A 10,048-nucleotide genomic window follows, 5' to 3' on the forward strand; every position below is an offset into this window, starting at 1 on the left:
TGAGGCGGAAGGATCGCCGGAGCCCAGCAGGTCGAGGCTGTGGTGACCAGGAGTGGCCACTGCACTCCAGCCTGGGCAACAGAGTGAGACTCCAACTCAAAAAAAAAAGTGTAGGAAAAGAAAAACAAACAAACCCAAAAAGGAGAGGGAAAGGATAACTATCAACTAAAAAACATAAGAAATAGATCAACCACTTGCAAGTAGAGACTTTATTTGGATTGTGAGTCAAACGATTTGTCAAGTGAAAAAAAAAAGGGGGACAAAGACTATTGGAGAAATCTGAATAGAGCTTAGACACCAGATGATATTAAAGAGCTACTGTTAATCTTTTTGGCATGTGTATGTTAGGTATTTTTAGGTACAGTATTGTGGTTACTCTTTTAAGTTATTTTATAAAATATATACTAAAATATGTGTTGAAGAAATGATATGATAACTGGATTTTGCTTCAAAATAATCATAAGGGGGATAAAGGTGGAGGTAAACTGACAGGTAGAGGGAAAGATGAAATAGGTAGATGTATGATGACAACTGTTGAAGTAGATGATGAACACAAGGCAGTTCACTTTCTTCCGTCTACTTTTATATATGTTTGAAGTTTTTCACAATAAAAAGATTACAAGCAAATCTGGTCAGGTGCAGTGACTCATGTCTGTAATCCCAGCACTTTGAAAGGCCGAGGTAAGAGAATTGTCTGAGCCCAGGGATTCGAGACAAGCCTGGGCAACTTGGCGAGACCTCATCTCTACAATGAATAAAAAAATTAGCCGGGCATGATGGTATGCGCCAGTGGTTCCAGCTACATGGAAGGCTGAGGTAGAAGGGTCGCCTAAGCCCAGCAGGTCGAGGCTGTGGTGGCTGTGAGTATGCCACTGCACTCCAGCCTAGGTAACAGAGTGAGACTCTGACTCAAAGAAAGAAAAAGTAGCCGGGCTTGGCACAGCCTGTAATCCCAGCACTTTGGGAGGCTGAGGTGAGTGGATTGCCTGAGCCCGCGGGTTCGAGACCCGCCTGGGCAACTTGGTGAGACCTCATCTCTACAATAAATCAAAAATTAGCCGGGCGTGGTAGCGTGCACCTGTAGTTCCAGCTACTTGGAAGGCTGAGGCGGAAGGATCACCGAAGCCCAGCAGCTCCAGGCTGCGGTGGCTGGGAGCGGCCACTGCACTCCAGTCTGGGCGACTGAGTGAGACTCCAACTCAAAAAAAAAAAGAAAAAGTAAAAAAAGAAGTTCACAAGTAAATCAATGTGGCCTTTGTCCTCAAATTCTGAAATCAGTTCCTGATTACACTCAAAAGTCCTAACTGACTTTTGGGGGCAGCCTAAAGTCAGCCTCCTGCAACATGGGACTTAAAATTCCAATCAGCCATAGCGGAGCATGGGGTATGGGTGGTCAGAGGGTGAGAGGAAAAGAAAGATGGAGGAACGAAACAAAAGCATGCTGGGGGTGTACACTCACCTACAGCAGATAGTGCAACAGTAGGTTTCCTTGTGTCTCTGAAATATAAAAATAAAAAATAAAAATGTCACCATCCACTTTGTATGTTTTGCACACATTTCTTTCTTTCTTTCTTTCTTTTTTTTTGCGTCAGAGTCTCACTCTGTTGTCCAGGCTGGGGTGAAATGGCATGTTCACAGCCACCTCAGCCCTTGACCTGCTGGACTCAGGCGATCCTTAGCCTTAGCCTTCCAAGTAGCAAGGACTACAAGCGCATGCCACCATACCTGGCTAATTTTTTAATTTGTTGTAGAAACAAGGTTTTGCCATGTTACCCAGGCTAATGTCGAACCCCTGGGCTCAGGTAATCCTCTCACCTCAGCCTCCCAAGGTACTGGGATTACAGAAGTGAGCCATCTTGCCCGGCTTCCTGCATACATTTCTTCACTTTCTTTTCAGTGGGAACTTGGAGTTAGACCTTCTGTGAGGGCCTTAGGAGTGTAAAGAGAGACCTGTTTCCCTCAAGATAGAGGAACTTTCTCAGCCACTTCAGTGAGGCTGAGTCTGAATTTCAAATCATACAGCAGTATCCATAGAAAACAAACTACATGAATCAGCATGGCCTCAGTAATCCTGATATAGAAGGAGAGGACCCCAACAGAATTCTTTGGTTATGCCACTTCTCCTAATGACAACAAGGTGACTGGCATGGAAGTGTAAATCTGCAAGAAACTTCCCAACAGCATTTCAAAGGCAGATTTTAAAACTACTCTTGGCCAGGCATAGTGGCTTATGCCTATAATCCTAGTACTTTGGGAGGCCAAGGCAAGAGAATAGCTTGAGACTAGGAGTTCAAGACCAGTATAAACAGCATAATGAGACCTTGTCTCCATAAAAAATTTAAAAATTCGCTAGGTGTGGTGACATGTGCCTGTAGTGCCAGCTACTCTGGAGGCTGAGGCAAAAGGATTAATTGAGCCTTGGAGTTCAAGGCTGTAGCGAGCTCTGATCTCACCACTACACTCCAGCCTGAGTGACAGTACAGGACCCTGTCTCATAAAATAAAAACACAAACAAACAAAAAAAAAACCACTCTAGATGTTTACAATAGCCAAGAGGCAAAAGCAATAGATGAATAGATAAACAAATGTGGTATATCCATATGACAGAATATTATTCAGCCTTAAAAAGGAAGGAAATTGCCGGGCTCAGTGGCTCAGCCTGTAATCCCGCACCTTTGGGAGGCTGAGGTGAGTGGATTGCCTGAGCCTGCGGGTTCGAGACCCGCCTGGGCAGCGAGACCTCATCTCTACAATAAATCAAAAAATCAGTCGGGCGTGGTAGCACACGGCTGTAATTCAAGCTACTTGGAAGGCTGAGGCGGAAGGATCGCCGGAGCCCAGCAGGTCGAGGCTACAGTGGCCGGGAGCGGCCACTGCACTCCAGTCTGGGTGACAGAGTGAGACCCAAATCAAAAAAAAAAAAAAGGAAGGAAATTGGCCAGGCTTGGTAGCTCAGCCTGTAATTCCAGCACTTTGGGAGGCCTAGGGAAGTGTATTGCCTGAACCTGCGCGTTTGAGACCAGCCCAGGCAACCTGGCGAGACCTCATCTCTACCATAAATCAAAAATTAGCCGGGCATGGTAGCGTGCACCTGTAATTCTGGCCATTTGGAAGGCTGAGGCGGAAGGATCGCCAGAGCCCAGCAGGACGAGGCAGTGGTGGCCGTGAGCATTCCACTGAACTCCAGCCTGGGCAACAGAGTGAGACTCCAACTCAAAAAAAAAAAAAAAAAAAAGTAGGAAAAGAAGAACAAACAAACCCAAAGGAGAGGGGAAAAAAAAGGAAGGAAATACTGATGTATCCCATAACATGGGAGAACCTTGAGAACATTATGCTGAGTGAAATAAGTCCATCAAAAAAAGAGAAATACCGTATATTTCCACTCATATGAGGCAGCAAGAGTGGTCAAATTCATAGAAACAGAAAGTAGAAAGGTGGTTGCTGGGGAGAAGGCAAATGGGGAGTTCTTTTTTTTTAAAAGATGTGGGGTACAATTCAGGGTTCGGTAAACAAATGTTGATTATACAGGTACCCTTGTTGATGAGTTCTTATTTAATGAACAGAGTTTCAGTTTTGCAAGACAAAGAAGTTCTGGAGATCTGTTGCACAACAATGTAAATACACTTAACATTTACTGAACTGTATATTTAAATATAATTTAAGATGCTAAATTTCACATTATTTTTTTAGCCACCTTTTTTAAAAATGAAAACTACTTTGAATATAATGGAAGACTCTTGGAAAGAGAAAGGCTCCATGGTTTACTACAAAGTCAGGGGGACAACTTCTCTATTCAGTGGTAAAATTACAGAACTGGGCAGCACCCTAAGAGTCAGAGAGGCAAACCTGCAGATCCAGGTTACGGTTTAGAAAACCTGAGAAGGCGCCAGACTCAGTGGCTCAACCTATAATCCCAGCATTTTGGGAGGCCGAGGGGAGTGGATTGCCTGAGCCCGTGAGTTCAAGACCTTGTCTCTCTACAATAAAAATAAATAAATGGCCAGGCTCAGTGGCTCAGCCTGTAATCCCACGCCTTGGGAGGCTGAGGTGAGTGGATTGCCTGAGCCCGTGTGTTCGAGACCCGCCTGGGCAACTTGTATTCTCTACAATAAATCAAAAACATTAGCCGGGTGTGGTAGCGAGCGCCTGTAATTCCAGCTACTTGGAAGGCTGAGATGGAAAGATCGCCGGAGCCCAACAGGTCAAGGCTGCGGTGGCCAGGAGTGGCCACTGCACTCCAGTCTGAGCGACATAGTGAGACTCCAACTCAATAAATAAATAAATAAATAAATAAATAAATAAATAAAACAAAAGACAGAGTGAGACTCCAACCCAAAAAATAAATAAATAAATAAATAAATAAATAAAATTAGCTGGGTGTGGTAGCGCGAACCTGTAGTTCTGGCTACTTGGAAAGCTGAGGCGGAAGATCACCAGAGTCCAGCAAGTCAACGCTGGGGTGGCTGTGACACTGTACTCCAGCCTGGGTGACAGTGAAAATCCAACTCAAAAAGAAGGAATCATCAGTTCAGAGTCTTTTAATCATGGAGATACCTGTTTCATGTAAATGAGGAATACTCTCTAATCTTGCCCCATAGCTTCCTGGGCACTTGTTAAGAGTACTACTCTGCTACTTCATCTGGATTTTGTGCTTCCCCTCTCTGGCACTGCCTTTAGATCAGTCACCTCTGAAATGATCATCCACGTGGAACACGTGCAATGTTCGGCCAAGTAAGCTGCACACACCCTATCTCCCTGAGAGGCCTCTTCACTGGTCCACCTGGTGTCTATTCCACCTCAATACCTGGCTGGTCTTCTGCCTACAGTCCTACCCTTGAGTGAAAACATCACAAAGTCATTGCCACCAGGGAAGCAGAGCAACCTGGTTAGAGGAGAGGGTGTCCAATCTGGGAGACTCTACGACTTCACCCTCAGGGCAGTTATCTCTAACTATACGAGGGGGAAACCAAAAATCCCCATAATTTATTTATAAAAAATTGTATTGGCCAGGCTCGGTGGCTCAGCCCGTAATCCCAGCACTTAGGGAGGCCGAGTCGAGTGGATTGCAGCCTGAGGGTTCGAGACCCACCCAGGCAACTTGGTGAGACCTCGTCTCTACAATAAATAAAAAATTAGCTGGGCATGGTAGTGCACGCCTATAGTTCCGGCCCCTTGGAAGTCTGAGGCAGGAAGATCGCCTGAGCCCAGCATGTCGAGGCTGCGGTGACTGTGAGCATGCCACTGTTCTCCAGTCTGGACAACAGAGTGAGACTCCACCTCAAAAAAAATGTGTTTATTCTTACATGTTTAAACTTCAGTCACCTTCAAAGTACTCTCCGCTTAATGCAATAACACATATCAAGATGCTTTTCCCACTGCTCAAAAGTTTGTGGGCTTGTCAATTTTGATGCCATTTAGTGCTTCTGCCGCTCTTTGTTTCACCTATTCCACATGGGCAAAATGTTTCCCTTTGTGGATTTTTTTCATCCAAGGAAACAAAAAAAAATCACTTAAGAAGAGATCAGGTGAATAGGGAGGGTGGCGCAATGGGAGTAAGGCTGTTTTTTTGTTTGTTTTGAGTTGGGAGTCTTACTCTGTCACCCAGGCTAGAGGGCAGTGGCACAATCACTTAGCCTGCTGGGCTCAGGTGATCCTTCTGACTCAGTCTTCCAAGTAGCTGGAACTACAGGCATGTGCCACTATGCCTGGCTAATTTTTTTATTTATTGTAGAGGTGAGGTCTTGCCAAGTTTCTCAGGCTAGTCCCAAACCCTTGAGCCAAGGCAATCCTCTTCCCTCCTCCTCCCAATGTGCTGGGATTATAGCTGTGAGCCACTAAGCCCAGCCTATCTGGAATTTTTGAAGTTACATCACGATTTGTGGAAGAAACATCCCAAGTTGTTGCAAACAGGTGACTGATTCTTCCACCACGACAACGCACTTGCCTACACCATGCTGAGTGTTCAGTTTTTTTAAATCAAAAACGGCATGAGGCCGGGTGTGGTGGCTCATGTCTATAATCTCAGCTCTTTGGAAGGCCGAGGTGAGAGGAATGCCTGAGCCCGTGGGATTGAGAATAGCCTGGGCAACTTGGCAAGACCTCGTCTCTACAATAAAAAAATCAAAAAATTAGCCGGGCATGGTAGTGTGCGCCTGTAGTTCCAGCTACTTGGAAGGCTGAGCTGGAAGGATGGCCTGAGCCTAGCTGGTCGATGCTGGGGTGGCCATGAGCATGCCACTGTACTCTAGCCTGGGCGACAGAGTGAGACTCTAACTCAAAAATAAAAATAAATAAATAAAACTTTGGGTTAGCCAGGTGTGGTGGTGCATGCCTCTAGTTCCAGCTACTTGGAAAACTAAAACGGAAGGATCGCCTGAGTCCAGCAAGTCAAGGCTATGGTGGTCATGAACGTGCCACTGTACTCCAGCCTGGGCAACATAGTGAGATTCCAACTCAGACAATAAATAAACTTTGGTTGATCGTTTGATCTAGAGGAACAAATTCTGAGTGTCCTACAAGGGGCCCATCTGTCAAAAGATAACTCCGGTTTTTCGGGGGGGTCCCCCTCGTACGGTAACAGAAACTTTGTTCTACAAGGGGAAGAGAATAGATATTTAAGAACATATGATGGTCAGGCTCTGGGATGGGTGCTCCTTTGCTCTTTAACCTCACAAGGTGGTTATTAGGGCTCTTTTACAGACAGGGAGTTGAACCCTCAGGAAGAGCAAGTCAAGAGATGAGCAAAAGTGCTTCTGTGCCCCTGAAAGCCCCACTGTCACGTGCTACTTCAGTGAGCTCCACTCAACTTCCAAATGTCAGAATTTGTGTTTCTTTGACAAAGGTACATCTCCCTGGCTGCTGAGGCTCACCTTGCAAACTTCTGTGACAGGCATGAAGTACAGAGAATTAAGACCGCATGGGCAGCCTTCACCAGTGACTGACAGGGTAGCACCCCAGCTTCCTTGGCCCTCAGTGGGATACCTGTGAGAAGGGAGTTTCACACTAACGCACAGAGCTCCCCATTAAGATTACATTCGAGCCAGGCTTGGTGGCTCAGCCTGTAATCCTGCGCCTTGGGAGGCTGAGATGAGTGGACTGCCTGAGCCCACGGGTTCAAGACCCGCCTGCGCAACTTGGCGAGGCCTCAACTCTACAATAAATAAAAAAATTAGCCGGGTGTGGTAGCACGCACTTGTAGTTCCAGCTACTTGGAAGGCTGAGGCGGAAGGACTGCCAGAGCCCAGCAGGTCGAGGATGCGGTGGCCGGGAGTGGCCACTGCACTCCAGTCTGGGTGACAGAGTGAGACTCCAACTCAAAAAAAAAAAATAAAGACTGCATTCAACCAAGGAGCTAATGCTTCTTGTATTTAGCAACTCCTTGTCTCAGGGTCTGCATCAAGGGTAAACCAAACTAAGACACTTGATCTCTAAATAAAAGTCCCAAGTCATCCCATAAGTGGTTATGCCTTGTAATTATTCTTACTTGATATCCCAAATGTAGATGTAGGTGTCCACAGAGCTGGTAACCAGGAGGTCTGGCTCGAACACCGCCCAGTCCAAGTCGCTGGGACAAAAGGGATAGACAGAAGAAAGAAAATAAATAAATTCAGAGCACTAGCAAATCCCATCTCCAGTGGTTTCAGAATATCATCATTAATCGACTTCTTAATGGTTTAGGCCGAGAGTCTCCAGGGCCCTTTGGAGCTGGGCGCAGTGGCTCACGTCTATAAGCCCAGTACTTTGAGAAGCCAAGGTGAGAGTATTGCCTTAGCCCAGAGGTTTGAGACCAGCCTGGGCAACTTGGTGAGATCTCATCTCTACAATAAATCAAGAAAAATTAGCTTGGCATGGTGGCACACACCTGTAGTTTTAGCTACCTAGAAGGCTACAGTGGAAGGATCACCTGACCCCGGTCGAGGCTGCAGTAGCCATGAGCATGCCACTTCACTCCAGCCTGAGCGACGGAGTGAGACTCTGACTCAAAAAAATAAAAATAAAAAGTCCTTCGGGAATGAACATGAGTTCATTGAGCTTGGAAGGTAACTTCCAGGTCCTTTGCCTTATAATTACCAGCTATCCTATCACCTGCTCCTAAGAAAGAAATGAAGCATCTTGACTTAAGTCTCTGTCTCTCTCTGAATAAGCAGATAAAAACAAAGGAAAAACACTTCCAGTATCTTTGAGTAACCATGTTCTTAGACTGGGCAAACCCAACATCCCTTAAGTGGCAACCTGCCATTCTGCCCCGCAGCTTTCAGTGAGAGTTAGAGGCCTCGGGTTCCCCAACTCGGGCTCTCATTCCTAGAAAGGCAGTGACACTCGGAATCCCATTCAGGCAGAACACTATGGCAGCGCTGCAGAGTCTTGGTTGTCCTTAGATGGCACGTTCCCTGCTGTCCCCACCAGTGGGACGCCCTGTCCCATGGTGAGATGCCCCCTGCACATCAGGACCGGGGTCTGGTGTGGACAGCACCTTGTCCCGGGATATGGGACATGGCCAGAAAGGCGCCATCCCTCACCCATCACACACCGCTTGTTTATGGGGAACTTGGTGCTAAACTATTTGTAGACAACCTGCATCTGGATCGAGGTTTCGTATGTAGCAGAACAGCTCCCTCACTGTGATCTATTAAAAGTCAGCCCTTGACACTAGGGTTTGTCAAGAGACAAAAAAAACCCAAAAATTAAATAAATAAAGGCAGTGACACATTTCACACAGGCCTGGGTGTCCCGTCACTTCCACGTCAGCTTTTCTCCCTGTATCCCCTGCTACTACTCCTCAGAAAGTTTTCCTTACAGACAGTGACCCAGGGGAAGAGTGGATCAAAGAATACTCTAGAAGCCAACTGGAAGGCCCCAAGTGGAAGGCAACTATGTATTTGGGTAAAGGACTGTGACACAGGCGCTCTGTCGGTAACCCACTATTGTGCTGCCAGAGAAAGGGCAGAGAGCCACTCCCTGACATCTACACGTCCTCCTGGGCACCGCAGATCATGAACTGGGAGATTCTGCTGCAAAGCAATCCTCTTCCTCATGTAGCAAAAATCAGTTTGAATCCTTTACCCTGGACTGGGCTGTATCTGTCTAGGCATCTTCTGGGATAGGAGTCCATAGATACATCACGATGCTTCCTAATACCGGGTGCGCTTTGTCACCACCTCAGTGAACACTAACGGCCCATCAGCCACCCAGGGCCAGTGCACCTGAAAGCGTCAAGGCATGGGAGGAAGAGGGCATCATCTCTTCACTCATGAAGGGACTGGGACAAAGCATGACACGCCAAGGAGCTGCAGACTGGTGCCTACCTGATGACGCGAGTATGGCCTTGTAAGGTTGTGCCAACTTCCCCACTGCCATCTTTCCACTTATAAAGGTCTACCCGCTGGTTACTCTGAAAAGAGAGAACGAAGGTAGTAGGTAGCAGAGCTGCACATGGGAATATAAGCTGTCACCTCAATCTGCTTAAGGTAGAGAAGAAGACAATATGCGGAAGCCAACTTGCATGACAGGGATCCTTCCAGTTGAACTTTTTAAAAAAAGCATCAGAAATAAGTATGATTTTTTTTTTTTGAGTTGGAGTCTCACTCTGTCGCCCAGGGTCTAATGCATTGACACACTCATAGCCATCCCAGCATCAACCTGCTGGGCTCAGGCGATCCTTCCAGCTCAGCCTTCCAAGTAGCTGGAACTACAGGCACGTGCCACCACACACGGCTAATTCTTTTATTTATTGCAGAGATGAGGTCTCGCCAAATTGCCCAGGATGGTTTCGAACCCGTGGGCTCAGGCAACCCTCTCACCTCGGCCTCCAAAGTGCTGGGATTATAGGCCTGAGCCACTGTGCCCCACAGAAATAAGTATATTAACATTAGCTTGAGCTAACTTCAGCTCAGTAAGTAGGGTTGTGAATCTCAAAATGGAAAGGCAGTACTATAATTTTTTTTTTTTTTTTTGAGTTGGAGTCTCACTCTATCGCCCAGACTAGAGCGCAGTGGCCGCTCCCGGCCACCCCAGCCTCCACCTGCTGGGCTCCGGCAATCCTTCCACC

The 10,048-nt window shown here is 46.7% G+C and overlaps 1 protein-coding gene across 1 annotated transcript in view; it reads right to left on the reverse strand.

Moving 5' to 3' along the window:
• Window positions 1-10,048, reverse strand: part of WDR59 (WD repeat domain 59) — a 121,918-nt gene that overhangs the window by 80,164 nt on the left and 31,706 nt on the right. Inside the window, exons 4-6 of the mRNA XM_008067730.2 lie at window positions 9,306-9,391; window positions 7,484-7,564; window positions 1,460-1,497 (exon numbers count right to left, since the gene is read on the reverse strand). Of these exons, the coding sequence (XP_008065921.1) occupies window positions 1,460-1,497; window positions 7,484-7,564; window positions 9,306-9,391 (205 nt within the window). The remainder of the gene's footprint in view (window positions 1-1,459; window positions 1,498-7,483; window positions 7,565-9,305; window positions 9,392-10,048) is intronic.

The sequence above is a fragment of the Carlito syrichta genome, unplaced genomic scaffold (genome assembly GCF_000164805.1).
Source record: "Carlito syrichta isolate Samal-C Ts95f unplaced genomic scaffold, Tarsius_syrichta-2.0.1 Scaffold309739, whole genome shotgun sequence".
NCBI classification, from domain to species: Eukaryota; Metazoa; Chordata; class Mammalia; order Primates; family Tarsiidae; genus Carlito; species Carlito syrichta.